At 37.1% G+C, this 26,385-nt stretch overlaps 1 protein-coding gene across 1 annotated transcript in view; it reads right to left on the bottom strand.

The window, feature by feature from the left end:
* Nucleotides 1-26,385, bottom strand: part of LOC143246554 (uncharacterized) — a 49,899-nt gene that overhangs the window by 6,944 nt on the left and 16,570 nt on the right. The window contains exons 2-4 of the mRNA XM_076493450.1: nt 22,615-22,838; nt 11,329-11,619; nt 2,407-2,571 (exon numbers count right to left, since the gene is read on the bottom strand). Coding sequence (XP_076349565.1) covers nt 2,407-2,571; nt 11,329-11,619; nt 22,615-22,838 — 680 coding nt within the window. The remainder of the gene's footprint in view (nt 1-2,406; nt 2,572-11,328; nt 11,620-22,614; nt 22,839-26,385) is intronic.

Genomic DNA, 26,385 nt, shown 5'->3' on the forward strand with positions numbered 1-26,385 from the left:
GACGGGCTATCAATAACATTAAGAATCACCGATAATGTGTTTTTATACAAATGTATCACTCCTTGTGTTAAATGGACGGGCTATCAGTAAGATTAAGAATCACCGATAATGTGTTTTTATACAAAAGTATTCACTTGTGTTAAATGGACGGGCTATCAATAAGATTAAGAATCACCAATAATGTGTTTTTAGACAAAAGTATTCACTCCTTGTGTTAAATGAACGGGCTATCAATAAGATTAAGAATCACCGATAATGTGTTTTTAGACAAAAGTATTCACTCCTTGTGTTAAATAGACGGGCTATCAATAACATTAAGAATCACCGATAATGTGTTTTTATACAAATGTATCACTCCTTGTGTTAAATGGACGGGCTATCAGTAAGATTAAGAATCACCGATAATGTGTTTTTTATACAAAAGTATTCACTTGTGTTAAATGGACGGGCTATCAATAAGATTAAGAATCACCAATAATGTGTTTTTAGACAAAAGTATTCACTCCTTGTGTTAAATGGACGGGTTATCAATAAGATTAAGAATCACCAATAATGTGTTTTTAGACAAAAGTATTCACTCCTTGTGTTAAATGGACGGGCTATCAATAACATTAAAATCACCAATAATGTGTTTTTTAGACAAAAGTATTCACTCCTTGTGTTAAATGGACGGGTTATCAATAAGATTAAGAATCACCAATAATGTGTTTTTAGACAAAAGTATTCACTCCTTGTGTTAAATGGACGGGCTATCAATAACATTAAGAATCACCGATAATGTGTTTTTAGACAAAAGTATTCACTCCTTGTGTTAAATGGACGGGTTATCAATAAGATTAAGAATCACCAATAATGTGTTTTTAGACAAAAGTATTCACTCCTTGTGTTAAATGGACGGGCTATCAATAACATAAAGAATCACCGATAATGTGTTTTAGACAAAAGTATTCACTCCTTGTGTTAAATGGACGGGCTATCAATAACATTAAGAATCACCGATAATGTGTTTTAAACAAAAGTATTCACTCCTTGTGTTAAATGGACGGGCTATCAATAACATTAAGAATCACCGATAATGTGTTTTTATACAAATGTATCACTCCTTGTGTTAAATGGACGGGCTATCAGTAAGATTAAGAATCACCGATAATGTGTTTTTTATACAAAAGTATTCACTTGTGTTAAATGGACGGGCTATCAATAAGATTAAGAATCACCAATAATGTGTTTTTATACAAAAGTATTCACTCCTTGTGTTAAATGAACGGGCTATCAATAAGATTAAGAATCACCGATAATGTGTTTTTAGACAAAAGTATTCACTCCTTGTGTTAAGTAGACGGGCTATCAATAATATTAAGAATCACCGATAATGTGTTTTTATACAAATGTATCACTCCTTGTGTTAAATGGACGGGCTATCAGTAAGATTAAGAATCACCGATAATGTGTTTTTATACAAAAGTATTCACTTGTGTTAAATGGACGGGCTATCAATAAGATTAAGAATCACCAATAATGTGTTTTTAGACAAAAGTATTCACTCCTTGTGTTAAATGGACGGGCTATCAATAACATTAAGAATCACCGATAATGTGTTTTTAGACAAAAGTATTCACTCCTTGTGTTAAATAGACGGGCTATCAATAAGATTAAGAATCACCGATAATGTGTTTTTAGACAAAAGTATTCACTCCTTGTGTTAAATAGACGGGCTATCAATAACATTAAGAATCACCAACAATGTGTTTTTAGACAAAAGTATTCACTCCTTGTGTTAAATGGACGGGCTATCAATAACATTAAGAATCACCGATAATGTGTTTTTAGACAAAAGTATTCACTCCTTGTGTTAAATAGACGGGCTATCAATAAGATTAAGAATCACCGATAATGTGATTTTAGACAAAAGTATTTACTCCTTTTGTTAAATGGACGGGCTATCAATAAGATTAAGAATCACCGATAATGTGTTTTTAGACAAAAGTATCACTCCTTGTGTTAAATGGACGGGCTATCAATAACATTAAGAATCACCGATAATGTGTTTTTAGACAAAAGTATTCACTCCTTGTGTTAAATAGACGGGCTATCAATAACATTAAGAATCACCAACAATGTGTTTTTAGACAAAAGTATTCACTCCTTGTGTTAAATAGACGGGCTATCAATAAGATTAAGAATCACCGATAATGTGTTTTTAGACAAAAGTATTCGCTCCTTGTGTTAAATGGACGGGCTATCAATAAGATTAAGAATCACCGATAATGTGTTTTTAGACAAAAGTATCACTCTTTGTGTTAAATGGACGGGCTATCAATAAGATTAAGAATCGTCAATTAAGAAAATGTAAAAAAAAAAAGATATATTGGATTTAAAAACTTTTTTTGTTCCCAAACGACTTACCTACAAATGTCAACCCTAATGACTTGCCTCAGTCGAGGGTCACGTTCTGCTACATTCACAATATATTTCCATTCGGACTTGTCGCTGAGAGCTGCTTTAGGTGAGATGAACGTAGATCTGATTGCACAGGCGGGTTCTTCATCTTCTGCTCTTCGTACAAGGCTTCTGTAAAAAAAAAAAAAAGAACCATTATAATAAAGGTGAAATACATAAAAGATGCGTCCTTCTCCCAGTGACACAGCGGTATGCTTGCGGACTTATAACGCTAAAATCCAAGTTTCGATACTCGTGTTGGGCAGAAAATAAATGTCCATTGTGCAGCTTTGTGCTGAACTACAAACAAGTTCATATAAGAAATGCTGTCTCACAGGAATGTTTAAAATTGAAGTGAAGACAGAACAACTTTGAAGAAAAGCAAGCACAGATATTACTTGTCTAGAATACTGGAAACATCACTTCCACCAATCACTGTTTAAGACGTAAATAATAAACGAGTAATTGTTCCTCTTATAATCTGTAGAAGAACCTTCTCTAATGTACTTTGCACTAACAATCCTAGCTTACTTTTTGTCTTTGTTTTGTCTGTGATTAATTTAATAAAACAAAGACACAGTCTACCGTTAACATTCTCTACAACTACTGCAACTTCATAACGGTTGAACACTACATTGTTAAAGTTATTAGCCCTACTTCTAAGGCATTACTTTGTTTAAGTAACATGATTAATAGTTGGAAGCAAGGAGAAACGGGTTCTAAACTCAGCTTTGAGACTTATTACACAAACCTGCTTGAAGGAACTGATATGAAGAGCCTCATTACGATATTACAAGCTAGAAAGCACGCAAAACATGCAGATCCTGGCAAGGGCGGTTGGTTTTTCTTTCAGAACATTCGCTTCATTAAATCTTCGAGCACGTATCCAAAAGCCATAAGGCTTGTTATCTGCCCTTGTTACATTCTTCGTAGCTAACAGAGTACATGGTTAACTGAATAAAATATGGTAGGGATTGTTAGAATACCTGGTTAAGTGTTAAAAGAATACATTATGGTATATTAAAATACCTGGTTAAGTGTTAAAATAATACATTATGGTATATTAAAATACCTGGTTAAGTGTTAAAAGAATACATTATGGTATATTAAAATACCTGGTTAACTGTTAGTAGAATATGGTTCGGATTGTTATAATACCTGCTTAATTGTTAGTAGAACGTTGTTTGGATTGTTAGAATATCTCTTTTTACTTTTAATAACGTACGGTATAGGTTGTTAATGGAATATAAAAGTTTTTAGGATACCTGGTTGTTAACATAACATGGTTAGAGTTTTAAATATCTGAGTGTTAATATACCACGTTAACTTATTTTATAATGCATGGCCGTTAAAAATATACTGAAGAATAATTAATAATAACATCAGATCAGAGTCAGCTAATAAAACATGGTGAAGGTTATTAGAATAATAAGCTGTTAACAGAACATGACAAGGGTTATTAGATTGTCTAGGTATCAAAACAATACGTTAAGCGTAGTTAAAACAAATAGGTTTTAATAAAACACGGTAAGGGTTATGAGAGTACTCTGCTATTAATAGAGTTGTTCCTCCCAGTGGCACAGCAATATGTCTGCGGATTTAAAACGGTAGAAGCCGGGTTTCGAAATCGGTAGTGGGCAGAGCACAGAAAGCCCATTGTGCAGCTTTATGTTTAACTACAAAAACCAAAACGCTATCAATATAACGTAAGAGTTGTTAGAACACTAACCTATTAACAGAACACGGCAACGGTTATCAATATACTAACCTGTTAAGAGAACAAGGCGAGGGTTATTAGAATGCTTTGGTGTTAATAGAACAAGGCGAAGGTTATTAGAATGCTTTGGTGTTAATAAAACAAGGCAAGGGATATTGGAATACTAAGCTATCAAAGGAACATTTTAAGCGTTCTTAAAATAATATGTTACGGGCTGCGTAATTATTTTAATAAGCACAGCAATGGATACGAAATAGAAATTCAACTGTTTGTTGTATTCAATACGATGAACTAATTGAAAAAGGCATGATAAACATACGTCTCCACATCGGTGAACAGCGCCTAGTAACGGGTTTCGGGTTAATTAAAACCTGCTTTATACGTGTGATGAACTAGAAGATGTAATCTTACGACGGGTGCTATGAGTAGTAAAACTTTTATTAAAATAGAGAAGGTTATTCTCTACTTCATTTTAATAAAAGTTGTAATATCCATACCAGCCGTCTTTAGAATACATTTTTACTTCAGGTGGGTTTCTCGTCATCACGAAACCCGAACATACTCATTTTTAAAGTGGCCCGGCATGGCCAAGCGTGTTAAGGAGTGGGACTCGTAATCTGAGGGTCGCGGGTTTGCATAGTGGGATTTACCATCACATTATAACGCCCCTACGGCTGAAAGGACGAGCATGTTTGGTGTGACGGAGATTCGAACCCAAGACCTATGGATTACGAGTCGAGTGCCTTAACCACCTGGCCATGCCGGGCCACATTTGGTTTGTGACGGATTAATACTCCAGAAATGGAAGAAGAAGAGAACAAAACCCCATAACTCGTTATGTTTGTGTGAAACTGATTATCCTACGTGCGATCACGGGGTTCTACCGAACACAATATGAAAACCACTACTCTAAGTCTATGGCTAATGCACAATGGTGGCTGAGCATGGCCAGATGGTAAGGGCCGCGGGTTCGAATCTTCGTCACACCGAACATGCTCACCCTATCAGCCGTGAGGGCGTTATAATGTGACGGTCAATCCCACTATTCGTTGGTAAAAGAGTAGCCCAAGAGTTGACGGTAGGTGGTGATGACTAGCCGCCTTTCACTGCCAAATTAGGGACGGCTAGCACAGGTGGCCCTCGTGTAGCTTACCCGAAAATTCAAAACAAAACAAACAAATATACACAATGCATGCTTCAAAACGAACATGTTGATGGAAAGGCCCATGGAAATTTGGGTCACTCTGTCTAACACACTGTAAGAACACTGGCTGTAACATGCTATTTATTCTGTCTTACGAGTAAGCGAATACATAATGTAAGTAGATTAACATTAATTACTAGCGTAATTTTCTGGTGTGGCACAACCTGCTTCAGGTGTAAGACTAGTCTGTTGCTTGTTCAATTCTTCTATCTCATTAACAAGCGAACACACAAGGTAACAAACAGTAGGTAGTCTGATCTAATCGGTGGCTATTCATCTTTCAAGATATCCCGGGACAACAACCTTTACAGTAAAGTCTGGTGTTTTTAAACAGTGTTTGATTGGAAATATGTTTTATTTCTAGCAATCAGTGTAAAAACTTGTTACAAGAGTTTATAAGTAATAGATGCTAATCTAAAGAAGACAGACATGCAGTATAACTAACTATATACGAAGAATATAAAACAAAAACCAATAACATTATAGGTCAAGGTACGTTTTCTTTGGTGTGCTTCATAGTTTCTTCAAGGTTGTACACAGTGTCAGAGCTGGTTGTAAAGAGAAAGTTCGAGAACTAAAACGAAGTACACCATGAGCTGTAAGATCGTTTATTTCTTCCAATTTTGTCTTGTACAGTTTGGTTAGTACGGCACTATACACGTAAATGGTGGAAGAAATAAACCAAATATAAGATTTTCAATTAATTTTTTTCTTTTCTTCATACAATTTTTAATACTTTTCAGTAGAGCAAGCGATAGCTATAAATTAAGTTTGCGCTCTACTCACGCTTGGGTCCTTGAGTTTTTGGCGTTATAGGCAGCTGCTTATGTTTCTTGCTTCTCAGTGTTATAACGTCACTGGATGTGCAAAAACGTGTACGTTGTTTCTCTGTATTATAACGTGACCAGCAGTTGAGAACAACTACATTATTTGTCTGTGTCATGACATGACCAGTAATGATAAACAACCGCATTATTTATCTGTGTTATAACCTGACCAATAGTGAAGAATAGCTGCATTATTTCTCAGAGTTATGATGTGACCAGGTGTAACTAATAAAGTATACAATCGTTCGTAAATTTACGTGCTTTCTACGTCATGTATACATCTACAAGGCCGACAGTACCGTTAACAGCGAGGTTAACTAAGTGATAACTCAATACATTCTAGTCATTATACATGAGCTTTTAGTTGCTTTGATTTATAGCTTTAAGCGGTTCTAGTCAGTTTCGTATACAGGACTGGATAAATTAAGTTATGAGTTCCTTTTAAGTCCTGATCTATAGCGATAACTTGCCTTTCGTATGAAACCCTTAACTATCAGAATTACATACGCTGATTGCAATAGTATGACACCTGTATCAACTTATATGAAGCAGTGTATCTACAGTGTTGCATTGTACACTTACCTTTCTACAGCATTAGAATTCTGAATCTAACTTCGTGGTTTAAATCTATAGTTGTCTTATATTCTGCGAAACCAAAGTGTAAGGAAAATTGCCGGTTGCAGTACCCTGGAATGAAACATCCGAATCCACTTTTCAACACTTATCCTGTAACTTTACTCATGTTTTACAGATTTACGATAATTATTCAACACGTATAATATCAAAGAAGCCTTAAAGAAAGCATTCCCAAACAAAACGAACTCGCCACTATAATATCGTGTATAAGAAATGTCATGGCTTTTTGGGGGTGACTGGAGGTAACAACTCGTGTTAGTTTTCCTCTGTTCAGAAAGACTATTAAGTAAGAAAAACAAGTAACGAGAGAGTAAAACGAGAAAAAAACTAGAGAAAAGAGAACAAGTAGTTGTTGTAATGTCCAAAACACAACATCTATCCTTACATTCTTTCCATAAGCCATCTGATTCACAAGAACGACAATTTTACATCGCCCTTTTCAACAGTTCAAAATTTCATAAAAATTCATTGGCATTACTTCACTAGTATCTCTTCGTATACCCATTCTATCTTCCAGCTACTTGAGATAAACCCGATGGTTAAATGGATATGTTGAAAAATAGCTTAAGCAGGCGTGACTTTATAAAGATTGAGGCCATTCTTTATTATGTTACCTACTCTTGCCTGGGACATGTGGAGGGCTTCTGTCAATGATTTTTTTGTTCGTATGTTCTCGCCTGTTAAAAGATGTCGCTCTTTGTTTTCCCATCTGGCATTTTATGATATTCTTCTATGTGGCCATGTGGTTAAGGCACTCGACTCGTAATCCGAGGGTCGCGAGTTCGAATCCCCGTCACACCAAACATGCTCGCCCTTTCATCCATGTGAGCGTTATAATATGACGGTCAATCCCAGTATTTGTTGGTAAAAGAGTAGCCCAAGAGTTGACAGTGGGTGGTTATGACTAGTTGCTTTCCCTCTAGTCTTACGCTGCTAAATAAAGGACAGCTAGCGCAGATAGACCTCGTGTAGCTTTGCGCGAAATTCAAAAACAAACCGAACCACATTCTACCAAGTTCTACAAATGGTTTTAGGGCTAAAAACCTGAAAACGTACAGAATAACTAAAAGCTCAGCAACAACCACGAGATAGTATAATATTTATAAACAACATATAAAAGTTTCTAACAAGAGAATTCAACAATTACAAGCCACATAAGTCTTTGTTAGTCCGTATACAATATATTTAATGCAATTTTACCCAGGTAACAATATATGATAGTTTCGTGTACGATGCAAGAACACTTTAATGTACGAATCTGCTCTTGGTAGTTGATGTGCAAAATAACAATGTTACAATATTTAGATGACACGTCCTGAAGATTAGACCGTAACATTGGGGTTAAATAACACACAAAACGTATATTATCATGTACACTTTTCATTTATAGTGGAAAGACATTCAAGTCTCCCAGAATTACGAAGCTAAAATTCGGGTTCGATCCCCTGCGGTGGATACAACAGATAGCCCAATATCGCTTTGTTCTAACACAAACGAAACAATTCAGATAAACTTCAACAATGATATAGTTATCAAGTGGCAACATTTCACCCACTTCTAGGTTATTACCCTGATATGCAGTATAATGAACTTCAGATTATCTGGGACATGTTGTCACCAGGTGACCGCTCTTGTTCATTTCCATTTTAATGAGCTACGTGTTTTGATGTTTTGCCTGAGAGAAAACGTCATCGAGAAGAGTGCCAGGAACACTGGGTACAAAATGGATATAAGTGAGAATAGACATACAAAAAATGTGAATTATGGCATGATATAAACTTAGAAGTGTTTGTAGCAAACTGTTGTTGGTCAACGAAAATTTATCAAGATAAGCGTTATGTACTTATATATATAAGTATTATATATGTGTTTCACTTTTACTAGTTTTAGATCTATTAAGTTCATGGTCGTGTATATATATATATAGAGAGAATATTAACACGAGACAGTCAAATAAAATAAAACAAAATCGAAAGGGTAAAAACAGCAGATCCAAACCTTTCACTAAAGATAATCTGTTATAAACAAAAACAAGCCAAACAAAAATAAAAAACCGCTGCACCAATCCAAAGGATCCCCAGGATACAGGCGAAAATGTGGAAGATAAAATGTATCCTAGGTTGTGGAGGTGAATGTAAAGTAGGACTCGTATTCTGGTGGGGACACACTGTCTAACAGTCTTTATCTCAGTTCGCTCGTCTCACATGAAGAATAATTAAATCATCAAAGGGATAGAAATAGAAATTAATAGAGCGTGATGTGGGTGCTCAAGCCTACAACACGCCACATCTATATCACCCTTCACTGCCTGGAGACAGTTGTTAGAATGAGACTGCTCTTCAAAGTAAAGAAGAAGAAAAAATAAAGGTATTACCACTTCGGGATAAGTAATTTAAATAAACTTACCTCCTAAAGTTGGCATTCAAACCCCCATTATAGTGGTAAAACAATAAATAGTAACCCAGTAAACAAATTATACTAGTGTATCTTACGACCACTATCCATTAAGTCCACTGTCACTACCAATTTCCAGACTGTAAACAAGCCTATTATCTATGCGATAAGGTGTTCATTCGCATAAAATAGTGCAAAGTTGTTTAAATAACCTTATTAACAACTAAGTACAGTTATCAGAAACATTCAGTAAAATTTCCTCAATTTTTACTTCTTTATATTTATTTAATACATTTTTATATTTATCAGAGTTTCGAAAATTAGTTGGACAGTAAACAAATAATATTAGTATAAAGGGTCCCAACCAGTTATCTAAACTAACTAATATAACTCCTCACCACCGCAGTATCATAGCCTGTACCCTATGGATTGTTTCGAATAGCGCAGCGTTTTTTATTTTTGTTTGAGCTTGTTTTTATTTACAACAAATTATGCGTATATATATCACCTACAATGAGCATGTACAAAATACAAATTAGCAAATACTACCTCAGCGCCACCGCTTGGCTTGAAACTAATCTAACGGTGGTTGTATTTAATCATCTGTAATTTTAATGGAACATAATATCGTTTAGCAATAGAAATATTCAAAATAAAGTTCAGAGAAAACATTAGCGACCAAATTATTGTCAGGGCAAGTGCTCCACCTACCCTACAGGTATTGACGTTTTTAAATCTATTATGGGATTTTAATCCCGGGGAAAATATGTTAGTATTTTACATGTACATACGGGCACGGCATAGCCAGGTGGGTTAAGGCGTTCGACTCGTAATATGAAGGTCGCGGGTTCGAATCCCTGTCGCACCAAACATGCTTTCAGCTGTGGGGGCGTTACAATGTTACGGTCAATCCCACTATTTGTTGGTAAAACAGTAGCCGAAGAGTTGGGCGGTGGGTGGTGATGATTAGCTGCCTTCCCTCTAGTCTTACACTGCTAAATTAGGGACGGCTAGCGCAGATAGCCCTCGTGTAGCTTAGCGCAAAATTCAAAAACTAACAAACAAACATGTACATACTTTAGCCTCCTGTTTTTGGGTGTTGGGGGTTACTGGTTGGAAGAAGTTAACATACAATTTACATTGATAACGTGTTTTGGTGAAACACGCTGACATACATCAGGACGTTTAAATGTTTGGGTTGAGAAATAAATCTAAAAATAATTAAGCCTATCTCTTTGATGTGTGTTTTAGTAATGCTACCATCAGGACTGGTATCAATTGTGTTAGCGTACCTTTTATTGTGCTCAAAAACATTGATTTTTCTACTTATTTTACAATGTGCCTGAAAAGTAGTTATGTATTTGATACGTGTTGTATACATAAAAATAAACCAGGGAAAAACGGTGATAACATTAGTCAGAGTGAGAGTAAATAGTATTGGCGTTCACTCGAAAATCAAGTACAATAATTTTCACTCTGACACTTAAAGCTGAAGTAACTAGATGAAGGGTTTATTGCGTTTATAGTGATTATTTTTATTCCCCTTAGACAAGCAGCACATATACGTCTTAGCTGGTTTATCCATATCTAGGTCATCGTTAGAAACATTCTCTGATAAAACCGTCATGTACTTTGGTTAATTCTTTAAAAAATGTTCATAAATGTCATATAAATCAGTGAAAGGACTCCAGTTGTATAACTGCTTACTTGGCCCGAATTTCCACAACTACTGTAAATGCTATTTGGTCAAAACTTAATCGGCTTCTACATTTGTAATTTCTCAGATCTATGAGCAAATCACTTAATCAGTGAGGAGAAACACTTACCGGTGTGCATGAAATGGAAGCTGTATCAACAGATGAGGATGGATGAGGAACACTTACCAGTGGGCATGAAATGGAAGCTGTGTCAATAGATGAGGATGGATGAGGAACACTTACCGGTGGGCATGAACTGGAAGCTGTGTCAATAGATGAGGATGGATGAGGAACACTTACCGGTGGGCATGAACTGGAAGCTGTGTCAATAGATGAGGATGGATGAGGAACACTTACCGGTGTACATGAAATGGAAGCTGTATCAACAGATGAGGATGAATGAGGAACACTTACCGGTGGGCATGAAATGGAAGCTGCGTCAGTAGATGAGGATGAGTCGCTTTCGTATGTCTTGGATATGCATGAGGTCCATAATCCCAAGACTTTGTAGTGGGTTTACTGTACTGGTAATGGACAGAGGTTTGGTAGATGAGGAAACCTTCGTGTTTCTTTGTCTCTTCGGGGGCAACTGGAAACTCTGGTAATATCGTGGGTTCGGCATCTCCTTCACGTTCATCAAAGAACACTGAACTGAAGTTAAACCCCCTTGTTTTGACTTTGTTCAAAACATCAAAAATATGGTCACTGAAAACAGGAGTGAAACAATAGAAGAATGTTAGTTCTGTTTTGTTTCTTGTAAATATAATGGAAGATTGTTAGTTATGTTTAGTTCACCGTAAGAACAAAGGAAGGTTAGTTCTATTTTGTTTCCTGTAAACGGCTGAATTAATAAAACTGAAACTATCGTTTAAGATATAAAAAATTGCAACTTTTTTTACATGAATGGCCTTTCGAAAACGCCACACTTCGTTGGAACTATCGATTATACTTCATATATTTTGCAGTTAAATACCAGTTTCTGTACACATTTCAGTACAAAACATATAGAGATTTCTTATTGCTATTACAATAAATAATCGACGTTACTCAGTATGAAAAAAAGAACAACAACACGGAAACGCGCAGTAGCTGCCACTATAGAAATAAGACACATTGAATATTTTATGTTTAATATAGTTCATAATAGTGAGAATGTATACGAGATTTTACTAGAAGTATAATAGTTCTGAGGTCATACTAGGAATACAACAGTTCTAAGATCATATCAGAAATACAAAAATTCGGAGATCATACAGTATTAACAGTCCCGAGATCTAAAAAGTAATGTAACAATCACGAGATGATACAGAGAATACAATAGTTCTGAAATCATACAAAACGTGCAACAATGCCGAAATCATACAAAGAAGTAACCAGTCTTGAGATCATACAGGGAATGTAAGAGTGCCGAGATTATATACAGAATAAATCAGACCTGAAATCATATCTGACGGGCCAAGGGTAACCCAGTGGTTGGCGTGCCAGACTGTGGATCTCAGGTTCCGTGTGATTCAAGCTTCATTACTGAAAACAACAACAAGAACTCTGAATCCTGGTGGCTGTAATAATACGGATCTTCTGTTTTGTTTTTTTTGTTTTTTTAATTTCGCGCAAAGCTACTCGAGGGCTATCTGCGCTAGCCGTCCCTAATTTAGCAGTGTAAGACTAGAGGGAAGGCAGCTAGTCATCACCATCCACTGCCAACCCTTAGGCTACTCTTTTACCAACGAATGGTGGGATTGACCGTCACATTATAACGCTCCCACGGCTGAAAAGGTGAGCATGTTTGGTGTGACGGGGATTCGAACCCGCACCCCTCGGATTACGAGTCGAGTGCCTTAACCACCTGGCCATGCCGGGCCTTATTTTCATTGACCTATATAAACAATTTTAATCATTTATATGTCCTTGGTTTGTTTGTTTGTTTGTTTGGGAATTTCGCACAAAGCTACTCGAGGGCTATCTGTGCTAGCCGTCCCTAATTTAGCAGTGTAAGACTAGAGGGAAGGCAGCTAGTCATCACCACCCACCGCCAACTCTTGGGCTACTCTTTTACCAACGAATAGTGGGATTGACCGTTACATTATACACCCCCACGGCTGGGAGGGCGAGCATGTTTAGCGCGACGCGGGCGCGAACCCGCGACCCTCGGATTACGAGTCACACGCCTTACCCGCTAGGCCATGCCGGGCCATGTCCTTGGTAAAAACTCCTTGTATAAGTTAACTTTTTCAGTGGAAATCAAATACTGTGTAAACACATCCAGACTTCGTCATTACCAGTAGAGGTCTTCGTAATGTACAATACCCACACATGTATAAATACATCGTTTGAGGTACTTAATTATAAATTTTCTAAATGAAGTTAGTTTATTTAATTATGTTTGTTACTTTCAATAAGGAATACGTTATTTCACATTATTATATTTCTTGGAAATAATACTATACTTATTATTGATAACTTAATTAATACTTAATAACATCGTGTTATTATACCTCACGTGATATATGTTATGATTTTGTATTGTACATTATAATTTAACTTCTTACTAGCCACGCCTCTTGACTGTACGTTCAATTAAATTATTCATCAATGTTAATTTCCAAACAAAATAAACAAATAAAAAGGTTGAAACATTCCTCTAGAATTTCGAAAATAACCTGTCCTCAGACGCATCTACACGGCCACAAGCGGCGCGGCAGACTGTATGTCCACACCAGACGCGAATTGAAAATTCATTGTTTTGCTTTTTTTCTTTATTAACGTTTTTATCAAAAATACATTATTAATAATTTTCATGCTCACTGTAATTGCTTAACAGTGTTAAGTTTTAGCAAGGATATAGTGATTAATTGCACATTAATATTTTTCAGTAGAAGGGCAACTTTAAAGTCCTCTATAAACAATTAAAGTATCAAGGTTACTATGGGACTCAATGAAAACCCTGTTTATTTATCAAAAAAAAAAAAAAACCTTTTACTCACCATAAACACTAAGAACGCTTGCGATGTCATCAGAGTATTATGCGTTTCGGAAATGTCTTTATATATATATATACTTAATTTGCAATTGTGCAATGGAAGATTCCGCTGCACTTAGTAAATCGTCCATGTTTCACGTGTTTTGTTACCCTCGCTTCTGATTGGATAGTTTCATTTGCGCCGAGCAAAGAGAAAGAGAAAATAATGATTCTAATATATATACAAAAAAGGCTGGTTTGGGTTAAGAAAACTTTGGTGTAGAGGATCGAACAACGTTTCGACCCTCGCTCCTCTAAGTAAAATTTTTTCTCAACCCAAACCAGCCGTTTTTACATATATATATTTTTTCTTTACAAGTGGGTTTTCTCGACAACACTGAAATAAAGGTTCTATTTCAGCGGTGCCACTCATGATGCCCGCGGCTAATGTGGATGCTCACATTTACTGAATTTGTTTCGCCCAGACCCCTCACTCTCGTGCACTAATTCAGCGACCCCTTTTTCTTTAATCGTAATGGTTATTTAGGTTTGAAAACCATGATGCTCAGAAATCAGATATTTTCTCTTCATCCTGCAATGAAGATCCAAAATAGTCGTCCGAACTGGAAACAAAACTGGACTCTACTGGTGGCGCTGCTTCTTCTTTTAGATATTACTTGTTCCCCCATCCCCATTTCCAGTTTTTCGACGGACTCACGCCGCTAGAATCCGAGTTTCGATAGCCCATTGTGTTGCTTCTTACTGTATTCCAAACATTCATTCACTTGCTCTGGTCAGGTGGTTAGGGCACTCAACTCGTAATCTGAGGGTCGCGGGTTCGAATCCCGTTTGCATCAAACATGCTCGCCCTTTCAATCGTGGGGACGTTATAACGTGACGGTCAATCCCACTATTCGTTGGTAAAAGAGTAGCCCAAGAGTTAATGCTGCTAGCGACGAATCTATTTGCTAAATGTATTAAAGTTACCTTCATTACCCCTTAGCGAAATATATTCCATAAAAGCAATTCTAATTAATAATTATATAACCCTCAGTCACTCAGGTTATACTCCAAAATTTCCCGTAACGATCTCCGATCAAACCTGTAATGGGCCTGTTTATTATATCGAGAGGTAGATTACAGATTTGATCCGATTGATACGGGACATTTTGGAGTGTCGCCTGAGTATATATATGTAAAAATATCTAAGAAGCGTTTAACAAAGTTTGATCCCTTGTGAAGACCGAATCGACCAACGCTGTCCTTAGAAACTCGTCCAGCCGTCTTATCAATAACCTACATCGCTTTCTTTATTCATCTCTCTTGTTAACTTTTTTAACAGTCATTCCTAAGAAAGGAGCGAAATCCTCAAACCCAAACGGCTTTTGTTTTATCAGTTTACATAACTGTATAGGTAAGTTTCTGGTGTCTAGAATATAATAAACTTATTTCAAACACCGAAAATACGGCACAGAGAAACTGCAAGTCAGGTGATCTTTATCGGAGTTCAGGTGTTATAAAGCTGCGAGGGTCATGTGTACTTAGCCTCTTCTTCTCCTCTGGTAGATAGGAACTAGTTTCTGGAGAATATTATTACAATTACTTGAACTTACAATAACCCCTTCCAGGGCAGTGTCAGTGTGTATAATTGCAGTAATATTCATGTAAATATAGATATTTTGAAACGGTTTTTCATGGTTTATTTGTCTGGTTTGAATTTCACGCAAGACTGCACGAGGTCTAGCTACATCGTGCTAGCAGTCTTTAGTTTAGCAGCAATAGACTAAAGGGAACGTAGCTAGTCAACAACACCTACCGCCAACTTCTGTGATACTCTTTAACCAACGAAAAGTGGGACAGACCGAAACATTATAACTCCCCCAGGGACTAAAGAGCGAAGATATTCGGTAACGGGAATTCAAATCCTCGACCTGCAGGTTGCGAGTCGAGCGCCCTAATCACCAAATAATTCTACGCTCGTTTTTCATGGATTTAGTAATAATAATGTCAAAGTTGTTGTTCACTCAGATGTTAAAAAACAACCACCAAGCTTTCATTGGACTGGGCCCGGCATGGCCAAGCGTGTTAAGGCGTGCGACTCGTAATCTGATGGTCGCGGGTTCGCATCCCAGTCGCGCCAAACATGCTCGCCCTTTCAGCCGTGGGGGCGTTATAATGTGACGGTCAATCCCACTATTCGTTGGTAAAAGAGTAGCCCAAGAGTTGGCGGAGGGTAGTGATGACTAGCTGCCTTCCCTCTAGTCTTACACTGCTAAATTAGGGACGGCTAGCACAGATAGCCCTCGAGTAGCTTTGTGCGAAATTCAAAACCAAACAAACAAAAATTCATTGGATTTGAATTCAAACTTGGGTTGTATAATATTGTACCGACGTATTTTAAGTTTACTCACAAACCGTCCACGTGAAACAAAACAAATCATTAAACACTGGTGGATCCGCCACTTGCTTCACACAATATCCCTTAACTATCTTCCACCAAGTCTACGCATGCCCACTAATCCTCAAACCCACCATTTCCATCAAGTTCACCTGGAAATCACATGTCAGTGAAATTCCACAAAAAATGCACACGTAAGAATCAACTTTTTCTGACGCGATGGCTGAAAGACTATGGACGCCCTTGTTTATTTTTAAAGTTTTCAGTAGACCAATAAAAGAACACAACTGTGTAATAACGTGTCTGACAGTAAGTTATAGACACTTGAGATTGAAACATTACGTTCAGTACTTCACCTAGCTGTCCAACATGAAATACACATATATAAAGTTTCATCCACTGTGAGACCCGGTATGGCCAGGTGAGTTAAGGAGTTCGACTCGTAATCTGAGGGTCGCGAATTCGAATCTCCGTCGCACCAAACATGTTCGCCCTCTCAGCCATGGGGGCGTTATAATGTGCGGTCAATTGCACTATTCGTTGGTAAAAGAGTAGCCTAAGAGTTGGCGGTGGGTGGTGAATACTAGCTGGCTTCCCTGTAGCCTTTCACTGCTAAATTAGTGACGGCTAGCGCAGATAGCCCTCGTGTAGCTTTGCGCGAAATTCAAAATAACAAATGTTATTTTTCCGTGTTTAAAGTTTAATCTTTTTCAACATAAATATTCCTCCAGCTTTAATTCCAGGTTGGAGTTACGCCAACGAGTAGGTAGATAACAACTTCATATAATTTATGTAACATTACTACACTTTATTTAAATTTTAGGTTTACAATATTCATTCATATTAGCCTATTTCGTGCACATTACATCGTGATATTATACAACCTTAGTGTCTTTTCGAATACCCCGAGTCGCGCCAAACATGCTCGCCCTCCCAGCCGTGGGGGCGTTATAATGTTACGGTCAATCCCACTTTTCGTTGGTAAAAGAGTAGCCCAAGAGTTGGCGGAGGGTGGTGATGACTAGCTGCCTTCCCTCTAGTCTTACACTGCTAAATTAGGGACGGCTAGTACAGATAGCCCTCGAGTAGCTTTGTGCGAAATTCAAAAAACAAACAAACAAACAAACATTTTCGAATACTTTTTAATCAGTTTTTTTAAAGACTCAAACATATGTCTTCTTCTCATTGTGCTATGTAGTCTCTTCGTGCTGTCCTTGAAACCATATTTATATAAATGTAATAGTAATATTGTATGTTCATGTACCATGTGCATGGATATTTGTCAGAAGTGATGCTTAAACTCATTAGATTAATTTTGTATTTTACCCTTTTATGGGTTTTTTAATCATTACTCCACCCGCCTGTAGATTAATCTTCTCCAAATTTGATCCGAGAGCTGCGGGTTCGAATCCCCGTCACGCCAAACATGCTCGCCCTTTCAGCCCTTTTCGTTGGTAAAAGAATAGCCTAAGAGTTGGCGGTGGGTAGTGATGATTAGCTGTCTTCCCTCTAGTTCTACACTGCTAAATGAGGGACGGTTAGTGCAGATAGCCCTCGTGTAGCTTTGCGTGAAATCCAAAACTTACCGAACCAAAAAAAATTTGGTATGAAAGTTCATTGGGTACATGTGGAGATACTTAGAAGCTTGCGGTTTCACATTTTGTAGTTTTTAGTTGTTATGAACGTTTTTGCGTTTTTTATACAATTATATGAAAAAAGGAAAGCAGCTTTTCATGTCCTAAGACAGCATTTCATTAATCATAAATTTACATAACTTTCATCCAGGGGAGATGTACTCCAGCTACTTAACAATACCAGAATAGCAACTCATGGTTGATTATGAGTGAGACGCAGTTTTAACAACTGAATGTATGAATGGTATATTCGTTATTTGTGGCAAGCTAAGATACAACGTTAATTTTTAAAAACTCGCAAATAATTTAATTAAGTGTGAAAAATACGAACGAACGTATATCTTCGTTGAATAGTTTTCTTTCGGCTTTCTAGCAGAAGCCTCATACCTCAACAGTGTATTGTTTGTTGTTAAACACAGTTACACAATGGGTTATCTGCCCACCATGGGTATCGAAACCCGAATTTTAGCGTTGCAAGTCCTCAGATATGTTTGGGATAGTGATGGACGTTTTTCTTCGAAAGTTAGATGTCGTTTCTGAATCGTCTGTGTAATTATTTTCGTGGTTTTACTCTCGTGAGTTTTTCAGTAAAATATGCCAAATATCACCAACTTTAGAGAGAAATACGAATGTTGTATAGTCAATTTGTTTCAGCTAGTAGTGAACTACAACCTGACAACCACATTCGAAATAGTCAGTAACGGACTGCTCATCAAAACCAAACAAAGCCCAATATCCAATTTCAGGTAGTGTTAAGATTGTTGCTAAGACGCTTGTATTTGAACAGTTGTTTCACAGAGAAACGAATTTCTACTTTTTGATTCATTGTTGCTTGATGAAAACTCTGGTAAGAAAGCCAAGAGCCCGAGGTTAAATGAAGTATATTAAAAGTAGGGAACAGTCCGGAGCTATATCTGAATCTTAAGAAATGTTGAATACCTTCTAGTTTTTATTCTGAGGTTCTGGACAACACTGAGCTACCTTTATTGGTGAAATGCTGTGAGGAAGAACCACATCTTTTTCGACATTATAAAGAACTACCGTGTTTACTCGCTTATAAGACGGGGATTTTTCCTCGAGATTTCGGGCTCAAATTGGGGGGCCCGTCTTATAGGCGAGGTCTACAGACATAGAAAATAAATTTAGTTCACTCAGAACTGTGCAGATATTTCAGACAGTGAAAATAGGGAAGTGAGCTATCTTGTTATTATTAGATCTGTGATTGTGAGTCAGCGCATCGTTCGTTGAAGGGCGCGCGGGACTTCGTTTTTCCCTATAACGTCATACCGGTAAGCACAATGCATCCACAGTGCTAACGAAGAAGAATCAATAAAGACACATCTTTTAGCATCTTGTCGGTTTCTTCCCGAACACTTGGTTGCTACCTTGGCTGCTTCTCGGCACTAGCTTGCTGTTGGTAAGTACCTTGTTGTCAACACCTACTGGTATTCAATAAACAGCAAACATTTACCGTTACTATCATGTCACAGAAGAGAAAGAGACACTCATATGATGTATCATTTAAGCTGAAAGTCGTTGAGTTTGCTAAGGGAAGTTCCAACTGTGCAGCAGAGCGGGAGTTCGGCGTAACTGAGAAAACGGTCCGGGATTGGAGAATGAAGGAAGAAAAACTACGAAACGCTTCCTCCAAGACCAGGTGCACTGCTGAATGAAAAGTCCATGCTTGTGTGGGATATGTTTCGTGCACATTTATTGGACTCTGTGAAAAGTGAGCTGAAGAGAAACAGAACGTACCAGTGTGTGATACCAGGCGGATGCACCTCAGTTCTCCAGCCACTGGATGTTTGTCTCAACAAACCGTTCAAGGTGCATATGAGGCAGAAATGGAATGAATGGATGGTCAACGGTGAGAAGCAGCTGACGAAGGCGGGAAACCTTAAACGACCGGAATTAGCTACAGTTTGTCAGTGGATTGTGGACTCTTGGAACGAGATTCCGTCAGATATGGTTATCAGATCGTACCTCAAATGCGGAATTTCGAATTCCATTGACGGCAGTGAGGATGATGAACTTTTCAGTGAGTTTATCGGCGGCAGAGATGACGTAGAGCAGGAGGAGAACACGGAGGAATGTGACCTCTACGATGATGGATTGTCCGAGGAGCAGTTTTATGAACTGTTTGGAGATAGCGACAACGAATAATTTGAAGGCTTTTGAATTTCATAACTTGCATACTGATTTGCTGTGTTCTATTAAAGTGCAGTTTGCGTAAACTCTTTTAATACTTTGAAGAAATGTGGTTTAAAAGTTAGCATAAACGTACTTTGATACTGAAATATGTTGTGATAAGTTTTGTGCGTTAGATTGTTCTTTGTTATGTGTTTTAAATGTGAATATTTATCATACAGTAAATGAAATAGTTGATGAAATTCCATTAAACGCTTGAACACCGAGTTTGGATTTATTCATTTATTTTCACTTTTCTATCTCTTCTATTTTTCTCCTTCCAATCTGAAATCGAAATATCGTATACGAAACCCAAAATTATGTTTCTATTCATTTCCATTTTTCTCACTTTTCTCTCGTTACCTGCTTTCCTTCCTTCGTCTTATAAACGAGTCTAAACAGAATATCGACAATCTCTCAGGTGAAGTTGGGACCCGTCTTATAAGCGAATCGTCTTATAAACGAATAAAAACGGTATTTCATGTATCCCTCACACTATGTCTAGGCCCCACAAGGCCAGGTGGTTAAGGCATTCGACTCGTAATAGGAGGGTCGCGAGTTCGAATCCCGGTCGCACCAAACATCCTCGCCCTTTCAGCCGTGAGGGCGTTATGATGTCACAGTCAATCCCACTATTCGTTGGCACAAAGAGTAGCCCAAGAGTTGGCGGTGGGTGGTGATGACTAGCTGCCTTCCCTCTAGTCTTACACTGCTAAATTAGGGACGGCTAGCACAGATAGCCCTCGAGTAGCTTTGCGCGAAATTCAAAATAAACTAAAAAAAAATTCAACGTCTGCTGTGAACTCGCGGCTGTTAGGAATTTTTTAGCGTTGTGAGTCTGTGAATGTGTCGCTTTTGTCAAAATAACATGTAATTCATAGTCAGTTTGAACTGAAATGAAATTGGAAACTTAATGGATGCAATTTAAACAGAGGATGAAAACGTGAGAGAAATTTAAGATAAGTGCAAGAATGAAAAACGACAGTGAACAATTACCAGCTATTATTTACTGTATTACCAAACAAATTTGTAAGGCTACATGAGCAATATGTATGAACTGAGTTAGAAGGAAATGATACTACCTTAAAGAATCTACTAAAGACGTGTAAGGACTCGCACACTAATTTTTATCAACGTTTACACTACAAATCATGGACGTTATAGTAGATTAAGATATGCGAAGTAGACTAAAGCAAAAGATGTTGTTCAGTTTGTGATGGGACTTCATTCAATTAAAGCTGTAGGTAAGAAACTAAAGGCAGAAATTACGAAATTATTACATCAAAGAGCATATAAACAACTCTTTCGGTGGGAATCTAACGGACTGCTCTTACGTGATTCTAAGGTGGGACATTCTTTTGGCTAAAAAAAGTGAGGTATTGTTTAGGGTAAAGCCAAAGTTGTAGTAGTATGAGATTGAATATCTAGAGTGCTCAAGAATTAAATAGTTTACCTTTACCCCACTCGTGGGGTAAGAGATGTACACAAGATACTTAATGATATGGAAATAAAACGAAATCCTAGAATCTATAGATTCAACACTGAATAAATTGTGGTGAAGAATTATGCCTGAAATTATTAGATTTAACGAGAAACACTTTTTTAATTGGGGGTGGACTACAGGAAATTTAGCCGTGGTCCTGGCTGAAAATAGTCAGGTCTAAATTGATGTAAATGAATTCTTTAATTTTTATCATTTTACACTTCTAAGCCACGTCGAAAATTTGGTGTTGGCTCCAGTTTATGATATGACCTGTTTTGATTTGACCAATGCTGATTTTTTTAGGATTTTTAGTCTAGTACAGTATTTTGTAGATTAATTCTTTTTGTTTTAACTGGACTGTTCCGATTTCATTAGAGTTTGAAAAAGAGTCATATTTGAAATAAACTTTTATGTGGACCTCATGACATAGTTTCTTGAGTTTCTCACCTACTTTCAGAAAGTATCGTGATATAATTTTGTTGTTGGGGCTAAGCACACTTGTTTTTATTCGAAGCTGAGATATAGCTGGACTTACACATTCATAAACATAGCATTAATAAAACGTAATTACAAAACCATACATATTATAAACTAGGTCTAAGACGAAATTCTTAATACGGCTCAGCATTGGAAAATCAGAAAAAGTAAAGAATCCATTTAACATCAAATTACACCAATCTACACCCGACTAAGTACACAGCTTTGACATCAGCAATCTTTGGATAATCTTTTTCACTAAACTGCAGGAAATGGTTGACATGGATTCACACAGCAAACTTTCTAATACTTTCACGTGGACAACCAACTTACAGGAGAAGGATCTCTGTCAGAGGACCTTGCCATCCAACAAACATATGCTGAACGGTTTATAACTTTGACCTTAAGAAGGCTTACAAGAACAATAAAAACCTTAGTACAGAAGCAAAAACGTTGTACATTCTACAAACAGTCCATCAAAGCTAAGTCTCTACAACTTCTTATTTTATTTTAATTACTTTAAACAAGTTGTAAGGTTTAATAAAGAGACATTTTGACTTACAAGGGATACTGGTCGACAACTGTACAAACTGTACGTCCAGTGTCTGAACATTTCTGTGGCTTGGGGAGGAAAGGATTTCTAGGTGCTGATGTTTTCGGAAAGGAATAATTGGAATAGTAATAGGAACTCCTTGAATATGTACCCCAGACGCCATCTTCTGAAGGAACAGGAAGACACAAACATGAGGGAAGCCATGTTAAGATGTAGATCAACACAGTTGACAACTGAAAGAAACAATAATAAAACCTCTCAGAAATAGACTCAGTGAAGCATTTGATTACATAAATTGTTTATTGAAACATAAAACTAGATATTATCCCAGATAATGTTACGCCACAAACATAAACCCATATGTTACCACAGATACATCCTACTGTTTATGGGGCATATAATGCTAGCTGTATCCAGTATTTTATACCTGCAACTGATTGAATGTTTTTCACAGAAATATATTATTTACGATTTTGATCCTGTAGAGTTATTATAGCATCTGCTCATAATGGCTACGTTTGGACAAAAAATGAAACACATCCATTCTTACAATCGTGTTTATGGCTTATTAGGAAAAAAAACGTACCAATACTTCACTGGTAAAACCTTTTTTGTTGTTTACTAGGAGGCTAATACATTTAAACTTCAATGTTAATACTTTTTACAAACGTTCTTAAAGGCTCACTGAGAAGACAACATACCAGTACCTCAATACTATTGCTTGCTACGTTTGAGAGGACAACACACTATTACCTCAATATATTGCTTCTTAGAATCTCCCTTATGGTTTACTGGTGATAAAATTAAAATAAAGACTGTTAATTATTATAAACAGATATGGTGTGAGATATTCTATGTAAGCTGAAGTAAAACAAAAAACATATAACCATTACAAGCTTACACGCCGTTAGACATCTATGTTATGTAAAAGAGACACGAAACATAACTTGTCTCTAACTTAGCATTTGCTATTTAAGTATATATATATCTTTACGTGGAAAGATCAACCGATTACCAAGCATGTAATGATATATCTTAATTACTTGGAATGCACACTAAATAAAATTGGTGCGTGTTACTAGCACAAATGGTTTGTTTACTTTTGTATTTCGTGCAAAGCTACACAAGGACTATCTACGCTAACCGTCCCTACTTTAGCAGTGAAAGACTAAAGAAAAGGCAACTAGTCATTACTACCCAACGCCAACTCTTGAGCTACTCTTTCACCAACGAATAGTGGGAACCGTCATATTATAACGCCCCCACGGTTGAAAGGGCAAGAATATTTTGTGTTGCGGGGATTCGACCCCACAACTCTCATATTGCGAGTCGAGCGCTTTAACAACCTGGCCATGCCAGGTACACCACCAATGGTAATAGGTTTGATGTGTATCCGAAAGTCGAATTTTGATTAACCAGCAATTTCAGTAAAAGACTGATCATAGAGCTAGTTTCATTAAGTTATTACATTGATGAAGAGAGTTTCTCTTACTATTACTCTTAAAAGCCGTTTAAAACACTTTCTAACGTATCACCATTTCACATGTATGAATAACACGATATCTTGCGAGATCTACTTTCAAGGTACGATACAACCGGAGCCCCGCATGGCCAGGTAGTTAAGGCGCTCGACTCGTAATCTCAGAGTCTCGGGTTCAAATCCTCGTCACACCAAACATGCTCGCCCTTTCAGCTGTGGGGGCGTTATAATGTGACGATCAATCTTACTATTCGAGAGCAAAAGAGTAGCCCAAGAGTTAGAGATGGGTGGGGATGATTAGCTGACTTCCTTTTAAATTAGGGACGGCTAGCACAGATATCCCTCGTGTAGCTTTGCGCGAAATAAAAACAAACAAACCATCCAAAGTACACGTACTGAAGTAAAATATTGGCTTTATGATTATTTTGCGATAAGTAACTTAAGTTATTATCTAGAAAAGGTAAAAATTCAGCAAGAACATTTATAGAAACTACTGCAAGCTACAACTAACCATTTACAATATAATAATTTGTTTTTATTTTGTTATAGATGACACGTTTTTTGAAGAGAAACCCACTTAAAGTTTTTTGTTTGTTTTATGAATTTCGCACAAAGCTACACGAGGGCTATCTGCCCTAGTTGTCCCTAATTTAGCAGTGTAAGACTAGAAGAAAGGCAGCTAGTCATCACCACTCACCGCCAACTCTTGGGCTACTCTTTTACCAACGAATAGTGGGGTTGATCGTCACATTGTAATGCCCCCTGAAAGGGCGAGCATCTTTGGTGTGATGGGTATTTGAACCCGTGACCCTCGGATTACGAGTCGAACGCCTTAACCCACCTGGCCATGCTCGGCCCACTTAAAGAAAAAAAAATGTATCTCAGGACGCCTGGTGTGGGTATTAACGTTTTTACAAATAAAGCAGAGAATATCGTTTCGACCTTTCCAGGTCATCTTCAGGATGACACATTTGTTTGTCGAGAAACCGGCTGTCAATTCTAATATAATCTTATAACAATAAATATTGTAATAAGGTTATTTTGTACAGGTGTACAACAACTTAAAATATTACTCTTCGAAATTCGTTGCACAACAATAGATAACCTACGTTTAACCCTAGAACAGACATATTATTACTTGAATCAATACGTAATAAGTATACTTACAAGCTACAAAATGTTTAATGACACCCTTAATATCAAGTATTAGGTCTGCTTTCAGTTAACTAAAACTAATAAATCTATTGTCGCACTTTTAAGGTTTGGTTTGGTTTGAATTTCGCGCAAAGCTACACGAGAGCTTTTTTCACGAGCCATCCTTAATTTAGCAGTTTAACACTAGAGGGAAGGCGGTTAATAATCAACCACACTGTTAACTCTTGAGCTATTCCTTTACCAACGAATAATGAGATCGACCGTCACATTATAACGCCTCCAAACTTCAAAGGGCGAGCATTTTTAGAGGAACGGGGATTCTAACCTGCAACATTCAGATTGGATCGCACCTCTGAGGTTTTTGTTTATTTGTAATTAAGCGTAACACTATGCAATGGGTTACCTGTGCTCTGTCCACCACAGGTATCGAAACCCGGTTTCTAGCGTTTAAGTTCCCAGACATACTGCTATGCTACTGGAGGATCGGTATTACATGGTTGTAATATAGAATGTTTAAATTCATCATTATTTTGAAAAGTATGTAAACCAACTCCATTAAGAAAAATCCTATAATTCAGTCACAAATAATTTTTACTTTTTTAAGTTTTAAAATAACAGTTTGAAGACTTGTATACCCTCTTAGAAATTATCGGTTTTTTTTTATGACAACTGAATATTATTGGAAAGTATCCAAAGTGTAGATAAGTCAAGTATATAACTTTGATCTGAATAATCTCTTTCAGAACAAAACGTGGTTACTAAATCTGAACAGAAAGACATGTCAAAAATTCCTGGCGTGTTTAACTTATTTAAAACAATAATGTTAGTAGATGGCGCTAAAACATAAGTGAAACGCTGGAAGCAAATCAAAGCAAATCACTTGACATCACAATTAAAGTAGCGATTTAGATTTTTTAACCTATTTTCAGTTTTGTAAAAGTTAAGCTTTCATTAAACAACTTTTCTCTTTTCTCTCTCTCAGAATAAATTATTATCAGAAGGCCAAGGGGAATCTGTTCTGGGCATTAAGGTTTTGTCGTCGCATTAATTTAGTTTGGTTTGTTTTGAATTTCACGCAAAGCTACTGGAGGGCTATCTGCGCTAGCCGTCCCTAATTTTGCAGTGTGAGATTAGAGGGAAGGCAG

The sequence above is a fragment of the Tachypleus tridentatus genome, chromosome 3, assembly GCF_004210375.1.
Source record: "Tachypleus tridentatus isolate NWPU-2018 chromosome 3, ASM421037v1, whole genome shotgun sequence".
Lineage (NCBI taxonomy): Eukaryota > Metazoa > Arthropoda > Merostomata > Xiphosura > Limulidae > Tachypleus > Tachypleus tridentatus.